General features: G+C 43.7%; 1 protein-coding gene across 1 annotated transcript in view; it reads right to left on the reverse strand.

The window, feature by feature from the left end:
• Window positions 1-17,942, reverse strand: part of RASGEF1B (RasGEF domain family member 1B) — a 33,240-nt gene extending 15,298 nt beyond the window's left edge. The window contains exons 1-3 of the mRNA XM_032685288.1: window positions 17,804-17,942; window positions 4,200-4,382; window positions 2,230-2,355 (exon numbers count right to left, since the gene is read on the reverse strand). Of these exons, the coding sequence (XP_032541179.1) occupies window positions 2,230-2,355; window positions 4,200-4,376 (303 nt within the window). The 5' untranslated portion in view covers window positions 4,377-4,382; window positions 17,804-17,942. The remainder of the gene's footprint in view (window positions 1-2,229; window positions 2,356-4,199; window positions 4,383-17,803) is intronic.
• Between the last annotated feature and the right edge of the window lie 426 nt (window positions 17,943-18,368).

Here is an 18,368-nt window from a genome sequence, read left to right on the forward strand (position 1 = left end):
TTGGAAGAAAGCACAGGTAACTCAGGAAGAGTACAAGGATGTCATCAGGTCATGTAGAAAAAGAATTAGAAAGGTGAAAGCTCAGCTAGAACTCAATCTGGCCACTGCTGTGAAAGATAATAAAAAGTGTTTTTATGAATACATTAACAACAAAAGGAGGGCCAAGGAAAATCTCCATCCTTTATTGGATGCAGAAGGGAACATTGTCACCAAGGATGAGGAAAAGGTTGAGGTACTTGATGTCTTCTTTGCCTTGGTCTTCAACAGAAAGACTGGTTATCCCCAGGGCAGCCACAGCCACCCCTGAGCTGGTAGAGAGAGACAGGGAGCAGAATAGACCCCCTTCAATCCAGGAGGAAGGAGTGACCTGCTGTGCCGCTTAGACACAAGTCTATGGGACTGGATGGGATTCATCCAAGGGTACTGAGGGAGCTAGTGGAAGAGCTCACCAAGCTACTCTCCATCGTTTATTATCAGTCCTGATTCACCAGGGAGGTCCCAGATGACTGGAAGCTGGCCAGTGTGATGCCCATCTGCAAGAAGGGTCAGAAGGAGGATCTGAGGAACTACAGGCTTGTCAGCTTGGCCTTGGAGCTGGGGAATGTTATGGAACAGATTATCCTGAGTGTGATCACATGGCACATACAAGACAACCTGGGAAACAGGCCCAGCCAGCATGGGTTTAGGAAAAGCAAGTCCTGTCTGACCAACCTGATTTTCTTTTACGACCAGGTGACTCGCATGGTGGATGAGGGGAAAGCTGTGGATGTAGCTGATCTGGACTTCAGTAAGCCTTTTATACTGCCCCACGGTATTCTCCTGGGAAAGCTGGCAGCCCATGGCTTGGACAGGTGCACTTTTTGCTGGGTTAAAAACTGTCTGGGCTCAGAGAGTGGTGGTGAATGTGCTGCATCCAGTTGGTGTCTGGTCACTAGTGGTGTTCTCCAGGGCTCAGTTCTGTGCCCAGTCCTGTTTAATATCTTTATTGATAATCTGGATGAGGGGATTGAGTGCACTCGCAGCCCAGTGGAAAAGGACCTGAGGGTGCTGGTCAACAGCAGCTGAACATGAGCCAGTGTGTGCCCAGGTGGCCAATGGCAATGGCATCCTGGCCTGTATCAAAACCAGTTTGACCAGCAGGACCAGGGCAGTGATCGTCCCCCTGTCCTCAGCACTAGTGAGGCCACACCTTGAATGCTGTGTCCAGTTCTGGGACCTCACTACAAGAAAGACATTGAGGTGCTGGAGCGATTCCATAGAAGGGCAATGGAGATGGTGAAGGGTCTAGAGGATATGTCCTATGAGGAGCAACTGAGGGAGCTGGGGTTGTTTAGTTTGGAGAAAAGGACGCTCAGGTGAGACCTTATCATTCTCTAAAACTACCTGAGAGGAGGCTGTAGCAATGTGGAGGGTGGCCGCTTCTCCCAGGCAATGAGTGACAGGATGAGAGCAAATGGCCTCAAGATGTGCCAGGGGAGGTTCAGGTTAGACATCAGGAAGAATTTCTTCACAGGGTGGCTAAGCATTGGAAGGGGCTGCCAAGGGAAGTGGTGACTCCACCATCCCTGGATGTGTTCAAGAAATGACTGGATGCAGCACTTAGTGTTCTGGTTTAGTAGATAAGGTGGTGTTCAGTCAAAGGTTGGACTTGCTGATCTTGGAGGTCTTTTCCAAACTTAATGATTCTACGATTCTATGAATTATTCAAGTATCTTCTTTTCATTTGTGTAATTTTCTGCTGGGGTGGAGGTGACACACAAAACCCCATGCATTCCTCTGCAAATGGGACAGCAATCTAAGCCACTCTGCAAAAAGTGTAGCAAGAAGTGTAGCTTAAGCATGCAAGACATGTCAGTGTAATTCCCATTGATCTGCTTAACTCATCTTTCCAACATTTTGGCATTATATGTCAAGACATTCAGAAACCTGAAAGAAAAGCAACTACTGCAGGGCCAGCACAGGATACTTCATAAACTGGAAGCACTTTTGTTTCTAGCCCATGTATTGGTAAAACAAACAGTGCAGCAGAAGCAACAGTCTTCATGGAGGACAGGCTGAGGAGCGTGGAAATTTCACATGAATGTCAATGAATAAAGGGACAAATTCTAGTTGCTTGTGTCATGTTTTCAATCTGTTTAATCCTGCCAAGGACTCTCTTGAGAAGAACATTTTGCTTTGGGCAGGGTAGAGACATTTGTCTGGAACTGACAGGAGTCCCTGAGATCTTACCTTGTCCAGGCCAGGCTCACTACTTAGTCTCTGCTGCTCAATGCACAGGTGGCAGACTTTGGCCATGAGCTCATATGGATGCATGAACAGACGTGAACTGAGAAGGAAGGTGAAGATGTATGTCCTCTGCAAACAAGAGGAAGACAGAGAAAGGGATAAATTACCAGCATTTTGATACTTTCTCAAAATGTGTTCCTAACAAATCTTTTCCCAATACTTTACTACCTGCAGAAGAAAGCTCTGCATGTGGTTGTGCCAAAAGCGATTACTACAGAAGTAAACACTTAGCACTGCTCCAGAACCAGTGTTATAAGCTCGTGCTTGAGCCAAGTTATGCAAGATTTAACCAAAACAAGGCAGGGCAGAGGTAGTTTAGCTCTCCTATTGCACACAGCCTTATTGCAAGCTCATTAGGTGAAATTACTCAGAATGAAATTTCAACTTATCTTCTCTTGCTCTACAGTAAACCTTTGTGAAAGCCATTACCAGATTACATAACTCTTTCTAGCCTGATGATGGAATAACATTCATGCTGCAAGTCCAAGCTACTTAGAACATCAACAGAGAAATCTTGTCTGCTTCCACACTGCAAGCGAAAGTAAATACTCTTCAGAAAAAGAACAAAAAATGGTGCCAGTTGACCAGATTGTTCAGTTGACTCAATTTTGACACACACACCATCTTTACTATGCTGTGTTTGCCTGTCTAACCTCAGTAAACTGCACACCATGAGCTTGTACTTCCTTTAAGAATCCCCAAATACTGCTCATTTTTCATGGTATTGCTTGTCTCCTTGGTGAAAGCGGAGAGAACCACATAGCTTAATTTTACAGAATAAAAGCTAGTAACTCTTTCTGAAGTTAGAAGAAAAGGCTCTTTTTATTTTTCTTCAGTTTCCATATGTCATACATCTAAGTCATTGTGAGACGGATATTCAAAACATCCATTCCACTCTCCAGATTGCCAGTAGTTAAATACCTATGGCACTCATAAGAAAGATTCTACAATGTTCTGGACTTAGGAACTAGGAATAAATGATAATATTTGACCAACTAATGTCTAAATTGCTACATGTTTAAAGTTTACATTAAGCATTATTGCACAAGCACTAGCTTAAGCACAGTCCTGTACTGCTGTTTATTCTGACCCAAGTTAAAAAAGACACTGTCTTGGAAACATGAACAGATCTACGATAGAGGCTGAATATAAGCAGGGTTATGTCTTCAGAAGGAGCCTTTCAACAAGCAAAGGTGCAGTTTCATCATCCCTTGGACATAACTAACTGCCCCCCTGTCACCTTTTGATATAATTGTTTTTTATCTTCATTTCTAATACTTATATAAAACACCTCAATGCACAGATGTGTCTAGACAGGCCAAAAATTCTCATATGACAAACATCCTACTCTCACATCCAGCCTCTGCTGATTCCAAACTGTGTGGTACTAGTTCAACGTCTCCATTTCAAGATACATGTGGATCTCAGTTGAGCAATGGGAAATATGCATTAAAAACTGTTTGGTTTTGAAATAAATACTTTCATCCTGTCATGCTGGTGGTCACATCTTTCTCCTCACCTTACCTGACAGATTTTTAAGGGTCAGTGGTACGTACAATACATTAAACAGTAAGCCAGTCTAGGCTTATAGTATATAAATTATTATAATAATAAATATTATAATTTTTATATACACATATAAATACAATAAATTATAGTAATAAAAATTATAAGTGGCTCACCAGAGTTGTGCACCTTATAACAGGAGTAATAAAGAATTAGACGTGCTAGGTGAGGTGAGTTATTGCATGCTGCACTCACATAAACCACATGTTTATCCTATTGTTGCTGATCAGTCGCTTGATGTGACACAATTTGATGTGACACATTCTGCTTTTGTTGCACATGTGACAGTTCCCCTTTAGGAGACTCATCAGGTCAAGCCATATAGTTAGCTGGGTGTATGGACTTACATCAGGGTAGTAATCGACATTGGGCACTAAGTGCTGGATCAGAGCTTCCAGAGACCCGGACAGGAGATTGTTGTCATGATAACAGAGCCCTCCACAGTTGTCCTCTTTTGACTGATACAGGTTCCTGTTGTAGCCGCTGCTGTCAAACATAGCTGCAAAGGGAGGTGTCTGTGGCATCTTTCCCTGAGGAGACACACAAGAGAGATAAAGGATAATTCAGAGAAGGTACAATGTAAGAGGCTTTCTACTCTCCAGAGATAGTACTGCGAGAGGAAGGAAACACAGAGTCACACCGTGGGTTCCTTGCACACAGTAGTAAAGATTGTACTGTTTTCAAGCCTGTGTACATTTCTCAGGAAAGGGCCTATCACAATTGCCAGGTGCTTCTTTTATAACTTGTTGTTTATTCATTAAATGACAGGTAAGGCACCAGGGTTGAGTTAGAAGGAGCATACAAGAATCCTGACAGGTTTTGGGAACTCAAGACTTTCTATGAAGCTTTTGGCATAATGTTCACCAACAACTCCGGGCCAATCACGGAAATAGCTACTACCTGAGAGCACCCGTCTGATGGGGAAGCATGTCACAGGCTGACACACCCCCAGCCAGTGCAAAGGGAGACAGACTGAAGTGAAGCCCCAAAGAGGTTATGTGAGAGGAGAGCCTCCTTATGCAACATGACAGCCTTGTAATTGCAATCAAAAACTCCCATTTCCCAACTCCGCCCTGGTAAATCACTGCTGGGTTTTTCCAATTACACTGTGACAAGTGTGACCCAGGCTAAGCCTGACGCTTCAGCACATCTGCTCCACCTACTCTCTGAGTGGCTCTACAGATATTTGGAAAAATATGCCTGTGTATAGGTTGCTTACCAATGTTGTCCACGTTCACCAGTGACATAAAAGCCAAGAGCAGACTCAGAGATCTGTTAAATCTTCTTCCCAAATTCTGTGAAAATGTGAAAAATCCAGCCCTATATTTTCCAGCTTAAGGAAAAATAAAGCAATTATTCATCAGTCTGCATCTCAGTGCCTGTGGAACAAAAATGTCTTACCAAGGAAAAGATCAGTCAGTGCTACAGGCTGTTCAGTCATCCAGAGTAGCGGGTGGGCAGCAATGGGACTTATGACCACCCAAGATCTCTTTTGGTGATGCAATATGTGAAAAGGTCAAAAGATAAAATCTCTCTGATTACTTGAGTGTTGAGTTATAAACTCCTTCCTTCTCCTTCCCTCTCCCTTGCCTTCTGGGAGTAGCAGTTCTCCTCAGTTTAAGGAGCGTATGTTTTATAGCCTCTACAGCGAGCTAAGTTCATGCCCAGTTTTAACCCCAAATATGCGCTATTTTTAACTCTACTACAGTAGTTCCTGGGCTGTGGGTGCTAATGGGCATTCAGGGAGTGGACAGATAAACTGCAAAAAAGTATTGCACAAAAAAGTATTGCCTCCCATCCTCCCCACGACTGTGGGACAAAGGAGGTCAAACTGAGAAGACAATATCCACAGGCTGCTGTGCTCTGTGTTGACAGAGCATGTGCGTGTGCATGAGAAAAGCATTAATGCCCCTGAGCCATCATTGTAAGTGCAGATGCTGTTCCTTTTCTCTCCATTGTATCAAATCCTATTCGGCAAAAGGTTCTTTTAAAGCCCCAGACCTCAGCAGACACCAGCCTGTGAAGGCACTCCATTTTGAGAACAACTAGTGATGTGACAGCCTGGAGATAAATAGTGTGCTGCCATCTGTGTGCTCCACGATTCACAATAAAGCACTTTTCATAGTGAGCCCACTGGAGATGAGAAGCTAATAAGTTATTAGCTAGATTCCTTAGCAAGGACCTGAAGCACCACACAGAGAGCCACAGACTTGCTGCTGCTGGCAGCGTGTCTGGACAATGGAGACATTCAAACTAGCATAAGACTGAGTGGTTCAGTAAGTAAACAGTAACAGAAAGCCAAAAATGGTTGTAAAAACAGAGAAAGACGGTGAAGAGAGCCTTCTGCTCTACAGGACCTGTGCTAGTCCCACCTTCCAAGGTGCCAAAAGATATCTGCATCAAAATGGAAAGAGTAAGGAGTCCACATGTCTGAAAAGTGACATTAGACACAGTGCAGCTGTTCAACCAGTGATTCAATTCCATTCAGACCAATGAATTGGGAGAAGAGAAGAATAAAGTAAATACACGTGCCACAGCATAAGAGCGGGAAGTGCAGGACTGACCAAAACAGGGTTCCTGTAAAAGAGAGTTCAAATTACTGGGCAGGTGAGGTGCAACCCAACCACTATCATGCTCTGCAACAATAAAGCATTCTGATGCATAAAGACTTCTGGACTTTCAGGTTCTTTTCAAGGCTAACACAGTTTAAGAAACAAAAATTACTGAGGAGATGACAGGAACTTTCTGTAGCATTTCCTAGGTTTTCATACTGTGTATGTAAGGTCACAGACGAACAAACCACTTTTCAGCCCACAAGCACTGAAAGATGTCCTGTTTTGCACCAAAAATCATGATTATTTTCAGCTACTGTAGTGACGTTTATTCAGTCAAAATGCAAGTGGTAGTGAACAGAGAGTTAACACTGCCACCCACCAAACATTTGTAGCACTCTGACTCCAAAGTAATACTCCACAGGGAAAGTGAGAAAGGCTGGTTTGCATCTGCAAAACATCTTGACATCAATATTGTCACTATAAAAATCCCAAGGACACTAGTTTCAATTCAGATCTCATAATAACCAAAACAGCCTAATTCAGGGTGAGACTAGAATCTGCAGGGGATTTAGCCAGCCTAGCCAGCAATTAGTTGTGATTTCATACAACCCTCACCACCCAAACCAGACAGGGAGTGTCTTAATCCATTGGAAAAACCTCCAGTTCCACCACATCACTAACTTCTCCTATGAGAAGAACTGAAGCGATTGTGAATCCCCAAAGGGCTTTTCTCTGACATATTTTACATATGCGCACTATATATTACTGCCCAATAAAATATAAGACTTCTTTGAAGGTCATCAAGTGGTGCTTAAATTCTAATAACTAACTCCCAAATGAAACGAGACCTTTCTGAAGTTTGCAGCCCCTAACTCTCTGCATAACTGTTAGTCCCAGGACCACATGGATCCTTCTTCAGACAAAAATAAATTGGAGACACAGCCTCCTAGTGCCTCACCAAGAGGAAAGAAAAAATCATCAGGTCATTAATGGATGTACTGATTCATAACAATAAGATAAAATTGCCAAAAGGTACATATTAGCTCATTTGTTTGCTATCTATTTCTGCAAGCTGCTTGACAGAGAGGGCTCAGTTCTGCTTCAGTGAGGCACAAAGCTGTAGAAGCTAAGAGATGTTGTGTGTGCTCTGCTTTCTGACACTGGATTTCACTTCTAAGTGAACAGGAGAGGACACGTTTTCCACGCGATGAAAAGGGATGATATCAAAGTGTGACAGAGATAAATATAGCATAGCCAACAGGATGATTCATACAACACATGTGCTTTTCCAGCATGACTCCTCTATTACCTTGACCTTGACTCTTCTGCTGCATTTTATATGGAGGTAGAGACACAAAGTAGCATGCTTAGTTCTAATTAGAAGCTTCTTTAGCTAAAGCTTCACCCAAACCCTGCCTTCAGACTAACTTGAGTGGAACTGAAATTTGGTAACAGAGCAGAGAATGGTCCACAAAAATGTGGCTTATAGAGCAGAAGTATCTTTGGACCTAAAAATATTGTCGAAAACCAGCAATACAACGTGTGTCAAACAGGAATTAGACAAAAAGACAGGAAATATGACTCTAGCGAAAAACATCCCAAGAGATAAGAACTGAAACTTTTTAACTGGGCTTTGGAAACATTTGACTAGTAATCACATGGAAACCCATTTATTTCTCCTTTCCTTTTTTTTTTTTTTTTTTTTTTTTTTTTTTCCCGTGTGCAAAGACCTGACTTGAAGGAAAGAACAATGAAATAATTTCCTGGCTTTACCAGTGATGTACTCCTGTGACAGAGAAAAGTTGGTAATTCTCTGCACTGGAAAGAGGAATACATTTTTTCTGCAGATAGTATCATTATGGAGAATGTGAGATCTTGGCATTAAGGTCCAAATTCTGACTGAGCAGCCTTTGACAAGAAAGAAGTCTCAACCTTCCCAGTAACAACAGTGTAAATCAAAAGTCAGAGCCAAAGATGATGTGCTCAAAACCCTCCTATTTCCTGCAGGAGTCGAGTTCCAGTTTGGCAAAACTAAAGGAATCAGACGTAGCTTCCAGGTTGCCAAGTGGTTGTCTAAACCTCCATGTTTAGTAACAGAAAAAAAAAATCTGTTTTCTACTATAAACAGTGGAAGGTTGCATTGGTTTGTCTTCATTTGTATTAAAGAGCTCAGGCTGTACATCAGGTGTATAAAACAAAACCAACAACGTGAACAGCTTGTATCCTTTATAGACACACCCACTGAGGAGTTCAGTAGTAGACACAAAAGGTGCTTTTAAAGCCACTGCCAAACATTTTCAGCTGCTTTGTTATGTACAGTCATCTCCCACACTATATCCTCAACCAGAAGAATGGTACCTGAATTTTTTATAAGTCTCAAGGCACACCTCCCCATAGAAGATGAAAACTTCAGAAATGCAATTAAATCCCCTCAGAGTTGCTTCCCTATACAATAAGAAACCCCTACCCACATTTAGCAGATGATTACCATTCACCATTGTTTTTATAGGTGGCTTCATAAAATCAAGGTATGGAAAAAAAAATTCTGGTGGGGAAAGGACTACAAATACTACCAGCTTGCACCAACCTGGGAGAGTCTGAGCAAGTCAGAATAAACCTCAGCTATAATATATTGAAAGGAAGTAAGGTAAAAAGGTGCTTGCCAGCAACATCCAGCTTTCTCTTAAGCGTTTCTGAAGAGTGTGGAGAATTTTAGGCAATTACAGAATCACAGAATGGTTTGGGTTGGAAGGGACCTTAAAGTTCATTTAGTTCCAACCCCACTGCCACGGGCAGGGAGACCTTCCACTAGACCAGTTTGCTCAATGTCCCATCCAATGTGGACATGAACACTGTCCAGGATGAGGCACCCACAACTTCTCTGGGAAACCTGTTCCAGTGCCTCCCCATCCTCACAATAAAGAATTTATCCCATTTATCTAAGCTAAATTTCCCTTCTTTCAGTTTGAACCCATTACTCCTTGTCCTATCACTACAGTTCCTGATGAAGAGTCTCTCTCCAGTTTCCTTGTAGGCCCCTTCAGATGCTGAAATGTTGCTGAGAGGTCTCCACGCAACCTTCTCTTCTTCAGGCTGAACAGCCCCACTTTTCTCAGCCTGTCTTTGTAGGGGAGGTGCTTTAGTCCTCTCATCAACTTCATGGCCTCCTCTGGACTTGCTCCAACAGTTCCATGCCCTTCTTATGCTGGGGACACCAGAACTGTACACAGTATTCCAGGTGAAGTCTCACAAGAGCAGAGTAGTCTTTCTCTGCAGGGATGCCCTCAATCACTTCTCCACTCAACCTGTAGGTGTGCCTGGGATTGCCCTGACCCAGGTACAGGATCTTGCACTCCAATGCCATAGCTCTGTCATAGAAAGCCACCAGATTTGTCAGGTATGATGCACCCTTAGCAAAGCCATGTTGGTTGTCACCAATCACCTCTTTGTTTTCTGTGTGCCTTAGTATAGTTCCCAGGAGAATGTGCTCCATGATCTTGCCTGGCACAGAGGTGAGACTGACTGCTGTGAAGTTCCCTGGGTCTTCTGCTTTCCCCTTTTTAAAAATCGGGGTTATATTTCCCTTTTTGCAGACCCTGGGAAGGCTGCCTTGGAGCGTCACATCCCCCACCAGATCCTCCCTGTCAGTGAGCACAAAACCCAGCATTGCATCTCCCCTTGTTGCCTCCTCTACCACTTGTATGAGGAAATTGTCATCGACACATTCCAGAAACCTCTGGGACTGCTTGTGCCCTGCTGTGTTATCCCTCCAACAGATACTGGGGAGGTTGAAGACCCCCATTAAGACCAGGGTTTGTGACTGTGAGGCCTATAGAGGGCTTCATCCACATCTTCCTCCTGATTGGGTGGACAGTGGCAGACACCCACTGTAACATCCCCTGTCTCTGCCTTCCCTTTAATCTTGACCGAAAAGCTTTCAGTTGGCTCTTCATCCATTCCCAGGCAGATTTCCATATACTTTGGTCAGTCACTGATATAGAGGGCTACATCCCCTCCTTGCCTCCCTATTCTCTTTCCTAAAAAGCCTATAACCTTCCATTCCAATATTCCAGCCATAGCAGCCATCCTACCACATCTCTGTGACACCAGTGATATCACATCCATACAGGCACGTGTACGTCTCTAATTCCTCTTCTTTGTTCCCCATACTACCTGTGTTAGTGTAGAGGCATATGAACCAGGCCCTTGATAAAGCTGACTCGCTGCCTGGAGCAGCTGGAATACCTTTGCACTGCTCTGGGCATCCACCCAGGTTACCCAAAATAAAAGCACACCAGACACAGAGGCCACTGGTCCCATTCCACACAGCTCTCTGTGTGTGTGTGTGTGTTTTGCTTACAAAGCTTTTGTTTTTCCCACTGAAAGGTAAAGTGAAATTCGACAGCCCAAGCTATTGAGAAGGCAAGAAACCTGAAAAACTCCCAGATCAGTGTTTCATGTGCCAGCTCAAGTTTTCCTGCTTCCATTCTTCATGAAGCACTCCCCATACAATTCTCTGAGTGTGACTTCAGCATCAACTTTGATTTAAAGTTCCTTCCTAGAAATACTTCTTCTTAACTGTATCTTGTAAGAGACAGAGTAAAAAATATTATTTCATACTCACATAGGAGATGAAAAGAGGAGTGACATTGGCTTTTTCCTGTCTGAAATCGAGAGCAAGATTAAGGACAACTCAGAAGGAATCCACCCCAGAGCAACAAGAGGACCAAACTATCCATAGGGGATACTGCTGGACAGTGACATAACAGTAGAAATATATCTTGCACAGTTGCTGGTAGGGCAAGGGAAGACCTGAAGTATACACAAGAAACCTGACTGAGCCTTAAAGTACTTTTTCATTTCCACTAAAACAGCAGAGGATGAACAATTTTCTGAAGTTTTAAAAAAATTACCATGGCAACAATAAGCTGCAAACAAAAAAGAAAAACCCCAGTAGGCAAAGAATAAACCAGGAACTGAATTTCAGTTAGAAGTATTTTCCTCCTGAATGTGCATCTTTCTTGGATCTATAAATAGATCCATCTGATGATATGGGAAGGTCAGATGCAGCACTGCTGACTGATCACTCACATATGAGAACTTTGGCACTATAATTAAGCGAATCCCGAATGACCTGAAATTAAAGTCCTTGTATACTGAACTGCAAAGGTGTGATGGGTATGAATATATTCCTGTGTGTGCTTGGGAGCGTTAGGAAAAGTGTGGGGGGATTTAAGAACATCTTGAATTTCTCAAACTCTACAAGGGTAGAAAAAGGGAAGGAAGCCTAAACAAGTTCCTCATTGTTGCTGATGTGCTGTAAATCCATGTCCCCTGCTGAAGCACCAAGAACCAACACCCCTTCTACCCTTTCCCCAAACTCTTCTTCCGTGGGGCAGGAAGAGCGATGTGAGCGTAATGATGTTGAGGGTAGATGTGCTACAGCACTGCTGCAGTGCCAGACAAGCACTTGCAGGCAAACTACATCATGGCAAAAATCCCAAATGCAGGAAAATTACCCAGTCCAGGGAGAGGACAGGACATATATACCTCCCAGCCAAAACACATGAAGCAATTTGTCTGTATTACTGGACACACAAAAGCAGTAGCCTTGAAACACAGAGCACGAAACGAAGACCACATATATAAATACTGCCTTTTGCAATGCACTTGTCTCTTACCACAATCTCAACACAGCTGAGATTTCTATCTGTAGGTTAAAACTGAGGAGGTCACAATTATTTAAAAAGGCACTACATAAAGTGTGCTTCATCACTGACTGATTAATCTTTTTATTAAGTTCATTTGTAAGTTATTTTTAATTTTATGGATAATTTCTTCATCTGGATGGCATGTTTTTAGCATTTAAATTCAAATTCTCCTGTTCTCCTATAAGTGTGGGCTTTTTTTTAGCCTTGCACATCTTTTTGATAATCCCATATCTTTTTTACCCCTGGTTTCAGAAGAGAAGATCAAAATACGAACCATATAGGATAAGTATCTATTTTAAGTGACATGATGGAGTAGCACAACAGTAATTACATGTCAGAGAGCAGAAGAGAATCTAGAAAAGTTCAGTCCATTGCATGCTCCATAGTGACTCCTTCAAAACATGAGAGATTTACAGAACGAATGAAATGGAAAAAGATGCACGGAAGTCTCAGACCAGACAAAGGATGCAATGAAGTATCACCCAACTTAAACAACAGATAACACATAGAGCTACTCATTTCTACCAAAACTTTTGAGCAAACAGCTGGACTGAAAGCAAGGAAGTTTTGATAGACAATCAATAGTGAGATTGTATTAAGAAACAATTTCTTCTCCTCATCCCAAGATCTATTTTCTTTAGAAAAATTCATAAATGTCCTCCAAGCACTTTGTTTAAAATCAAAGTAATGCACAAGCTGAGTATGATCTCCTCAGTCTGTGTGTTAAATTTTGTTCAAAATCAAATGCCATCAGGAAAGGCAGAAAATCTACTGGTTGGCCATCACAAAGTGTTAAGGAACTGGCCACAACTGCTGATGGCAAAATTGAGAGTTTTAACATAAGAGTACAAGTATATTAAATGCAAAGAAAACACAAGAGTGCTACTAAAGCCTTACACTTCTTTAACTTACTGAGGCAGTGTGGGGATTTCAGAAGCACACAGCATTTCCCTCATTGCTCCCAATGCAGTAGAGAACAGTTTTACCATTTGCTCTTTTGGGAACAGAGGGTTCTTAAATATTACAGTCATAAAAGACTAAAATCCCACCTCTCTACTCAACCAGACTCAGGTGCAGACTGATTTGTCAGGGCTTCCATCCAGCAGCAAGGTGCAGAGCTCTACAGACTCAAGGAGTTCACCATCCCAGCCTCTCACGCTACTGAGATCCTGCTCATCCATCAGCTGATGAATTGCTGCAGCTTTGAGGTCAGGAGTTACAAGGCAAGTGAACATCAGTGAAGATTTACTTCAAAACATCACACTGTAAATCGAGTGATTCAGCAGCTGACCCAGGGTGGCTTAGATGTCCAGGAATGGGGCGGGAGGTGGACAGATGAGACCTGTGATGACACCCATGCTATGCTAACCCCACTAGTGAATCAGAACTCTAACATGAGCTCTGTAGCTCTGTATCTACAGAGTTCTGTACTCTCCATCATTTCTGTAGCATGCTTTGAGCTTCCTGCATACTTCAAACCAAAGAAACAGAAATTTGATGTTGTCAACAGAAATGGGAGCAGTTTCCTCAACACCATCATCAGAAGACCATCACCGAATTCATTGTGGTATTAGACTTTCACTAACCTTGGGGAATATGATCCATTTTCTGTGACAGGGATGTGTGAATCTCTGTAATCCTAACCCACCTCAGGAGATCAAGGCCAAAAGATACACCTTCGGTATCTGCATGGTCGGTAGCTAAGTGTGGGTCTGAACTATCTCAGAGTGATAACCAGCTTCATCGAGAACTCCTCACATATCCATTCACAGTCAGCAGAGAAAGCATTATTTCAGTGCTTAGACCTGGCAGCTGGTAGTTTGGATCTGCTTCTGACTCTGCTACAAGCTCCTCACGTGGCTTTAGTCAAGTCACTCAGTTTCTCATTACCACATTCCTCTGTTTGACAGTACAAAGAGGGATAAGTGTGGGGTTGTTTCCTTTCATTAAGCACCAAGATCTTTTTTCAAACAGGGTACAGAAGGTGTATCACATTATATTAATGCCAGAAGCACAGTAATAGCCTTAAGCATGAAGCTTTCTTGATATAGTTCTTTCTTCAACCCCATCAAAGCAAGACACCTTCTGAATCCCAAAACTGTTGCTCTTTGCAGACACCTATGCTTGGCCTTTTGGTGAAACCTACAATATATTTCAGAAGAAAGCACCATTCCTTTTTAAAATCATAACAGGCAGCCAAGTTATAATTTACAACAGCAAGCTGCAGTAGTGTTAACTAACAGTACTTAATTTATTTTAATTGGTTCTACCTAAAACCTCATTGCTAAATATCTCTTTTCTACTTAGATGATGCAGAAAATATACTGGTTTTATGGGCAAAAAATTCACATAATCACGTTAGTCTATTTGCCGAGACTTTATGTTTACATAAACAGTACAGAATTTTTACTGACATTTAGACATACAGTGGTTTGAAAGCAGTATATTTACATTTTCTACAGCAGACTTACTTCACTTAAAAATGCACTGCAACAAAAAAAACCACTTTCCACTGTTTAGGTTGAAGATAAAACTGGATGGTCCCACTCTGGCAGTTAAGAAAGGAAATACAACTCTGTATCTGCATCAGTTATACTTGGCTCACAGCCATTTATATCTAGGCTGAGTATCAGTCAGTGAGTATCCATCAGGTTTCTAGACCAGAGCTGGGTCTGAGGTATAGAGGACTCATAAAACAGTTGTCTCCAATCAGCTTGACTGACTCCTTGGGAAATCAAAGAAACTCATTTTAGCCAAAATGACTGAAAGGAGCTTTTTCCCTAGTCTAGGTAGGCCACAGCAGAAGTCTCCTCCAGTCACACGCTGCATCTCCTGTTTTGTGTCAAGCTTTAATACCCAGCAATTCCCATGTTCGCCTGAGGGTGGACCCTTGGGCTCTGCAATCCACGGTCAAAGGTTCCTTGTCCCGAAACAATTACACCTATTAAGTCAACACACAGTAGGTATGCTATTGAGCAAATGTACACCAGTTTGGGTTGTGAAAAGATCATTACAAACATGGCCTAATAGTGTCCGAATCCCTGCAGGATGTTTAAGGGAGGATCAACTCGCAGTCCTGACGGACAAGTACTGTCAGTTCAGCACACTACACTCATGCAGAAAGCACCTGGCCTTTGTATCAATGAGAGCAATTATCTCAGAGAACACCCCACTCCCCAGTCTGACTCAAGCCTATTTATCCTCTGTCTTATTCCTTATGAATCTGAACGTTTCATTGTGCTGGCTGATGCAGACTCTCAGCTCCCAGGCTCATCTCTCTACTGGCATGTTTACTGGTATTTCTGGCCCATTTTCCAGATGTGACAAGACACAAGCAGAGTACCCGGCCCATGGGAGGAGCAGGTGACCTGGGGAACATTTTACTCTGGGAAGAAGATGCATTTTAACAAATCGAAACCGAAACAGTCAGAATGCATGGAACTGAGTCATGCAGTGCTATTCTAGAACCACCTAGGAAGAGTGAGCTGGACTGTTGCAATGATCCTGCACGTTTTCCAGTTAAAAATACAGTCATACTAAATACCATCCATTCATGTTCCTCACTGTAGTGATTTAGTTTTTTTTAATAGTACTTCTTACAGCAGCTAGAATAGAGGAGAAATTAGCAACAGCTTTCAGCTAGTCTTTGCCTCCTGTTTGTATATTTTGTATTGTCCTTGCTGCAGCTGCAAAATGCTCTCTGGAACTTTTGTTTACAAGCTCATTTTCTAGCAAAGTGTTTGTTGAATAATGTGGCTCAGTCCCTCATACTCATGCCAAGCAAAGAGCACTTGTCAGTGCCTGTATATACCCCTGAATGTATACTAACATTTTGGAAAAAATGCTTAAGTATGTGCAATCACAAATTCTGCCTCCTCCATTGAAATGCAGGCATCCTGTTCCACCCAGCTCTAGTACGTGTCATAACACCAGACCCTTACAGTGATGTAGCACAAACTGGTAATATGATCCACACATAGCTCCTTCCTGTCTTCACCCCAAGAAAAACTCACTTTTTAACTATGTTGAGTTACAAAAATAAAATTCCATGTTGTCAGCTTTTTCAGTTCTTATTCCTTCACTGATAATGCTCCAGTGCTGAACTGTGCCTGTCATTTCTGACACGGTATGACAACAGCTTGCCCTGCAGCCCATGAACAGTGACTCTGCATTCCCTAAGGACTGTTTAGATAACTCATACAACTGGAGCACAGGTATCAACACATTGTGCTGTCCCCAAAAATCTCTGCAGAAAGAAACCATGAAGAATGTAAACCAGCGGGGATTCACTGTACCATACAAAAAAAGCAGTTTGCTCCATGTGTGGCACCACTGTGAGCTAAAGCCTCGCTAAACCAGTACTTCCTTTCCTCTTTTACAAAGATTTAACAAAATCTACAGTGCCCTGTTTCAGTCCTGCCTGTTTAAAGGAGTGATATTCCTATTGCGTTATCCAAAATCAGTGCTGGGTCTTACCTATTAGTTGTCTCCAGCACAGCCCATCAGTTAGCTACTTGTCTTGAGTACATTCAGCTTTGATTTTCAGCTGATTACCAGCTTCTCTCAAAGGCATCTCATTTGGAAGCTGTAAGATAAGCGTGGGGAACCCATACCTCAAAAAGCTATTGTCAGCTTTCAAAATACAGAGACAACCTAGAGACCCAGTCCTGCCTGCCCAAGTCCCAACTTCCCACAGATGGCCTGTTATCTCAGCCCACCATGGCTGTAATCTCACTGAAAGCAGCCCCCTCAACATTCCTCGCTTAGACGGATAGCCGCCTGAGGTACAGAGTGCTTCTTTGTTCCTGGCTCTTTTGATTTTTCAGGCCACTCTTGCCCTTTGAGAGGAGTCAGCCCTCCTCCGCTCTATTCAGGGGAACTCCGCTGAAAAGAGTTCCTCATCCCTCAGCGCTATATTTAGCTTAACGCACAGGCAGACAGGGAGGCACTGGTTGTTAGGGCTGCCTTAGTTTACAGTCTGCACTAAGCACAACATAGGAGACGGAGCTGACAAGCAACACATTGGTCTTGGGTCATTTAACATCCGCGATTCTCCTACCCCTGAACTGCTGCCACCTCACACAGCACAGGAACCTGAAGTTTTACCACAGTCACACACACCAGATGCCCAGCAAAAGACAAGCCCATTAACATCCTTAGGTGACACCACACACACACGTAAACACACACACACGTAAACACACACGTAAACACACACGCATCCTGCCCGCACACCCATTTAACGCATCCCTACAACACAATCTGGTAAATTAGTGCTTTTTCATCCTTCGCATCCAGGAAAACCAGCCATCTGGTTGGTTAAGGAAAACCAACGAGCTTAAGGAAAAACCGGGAAAGCTTCTCCAAGGATTATAGCCACAGAAAGACCACATCGCGTAGTTTTAGGACCCTGTTCCATCTTATTACAGGGAAGAGGACAGGGAGAAGGACCCAATCACTGCACCGCCGACTGCTTTTTCCGCTGGGTAAAAGTCTCTCTCCCCTCCCCAGTATGCTGATCCCTCAGAAAAGAGCAGCCCGGGGTGCACAGAACTGGGTAGCCAGGAAGGAGATTAAACCTCAGGAGAAAAGAGACCATCCTGCCGGGGCTGGCAAGAGGACAGACGGATGGAGGGATGGACGGACAAGACTCACGTTCGGGTACCGCAGACTCACGGACTGTACCTGGAAGCGGCCGCAGGCGCTCCCGTTCCCAGACGCTGCGCTATCGCTCTCACGCACTCATGGCCCACAGCACAGCACGGCACAGCACGGCTCGGCTCGGCTCCCCACGGGAATCTCCCGGCGGCAGGCGGAGCGCCGGGAAGCGCCGCTCCCCCGCCCCGCCCGCGCCGCAGCGCCGGTGCCGCCGGAGGAGGCGGAGCGCGGTCCCGGCCCGCCTGGAGCCGGCCCTCGGGAAGGCAGGGGATGGGTGCCACCGGCGGGCAGGTGTCGGAGGTCCTAGTGGTAGGCTTGACCTGAACTGGTGTGTGACTGGCCGCTGCCCGGCCGGCCCTGCATCATTCTGCTGGTAGCGGTCGGAAGAGGATGCTTGGAGATGGGCAGGAGCGGGACGCACACGCACAGTGCCTCCTCTGAGCAGTCTCCCAGACTGTATTTCCAGCACAGCCGAAAACTTTGGATTTCCTTGGATTTCCTCAGCTCGGTGCTGTTTCTTCAGGTCTCTCTTTCCAGTACTCGTCTAGTTCCCCCGGCAGCTCATCCACAATAATCTTCGGAAAGGATTCTC

Source organism: Chiroxiphia lanceolata, chromosome 4 (assembly GCF_009829145.1).
Source record: "Chiroxiphia lanceolata isolate bChiLan1 chromosome 4, bChiLan1.pri, whole genome shotgun sequence".
In the NCBI taxonomy this organism is placed as follows: Eukaryota; Metazoa; Chordata; class Aves; order Passeriformes; family Pipridae; genus Chiroxiphia; species Chiroxiphia lanceolata.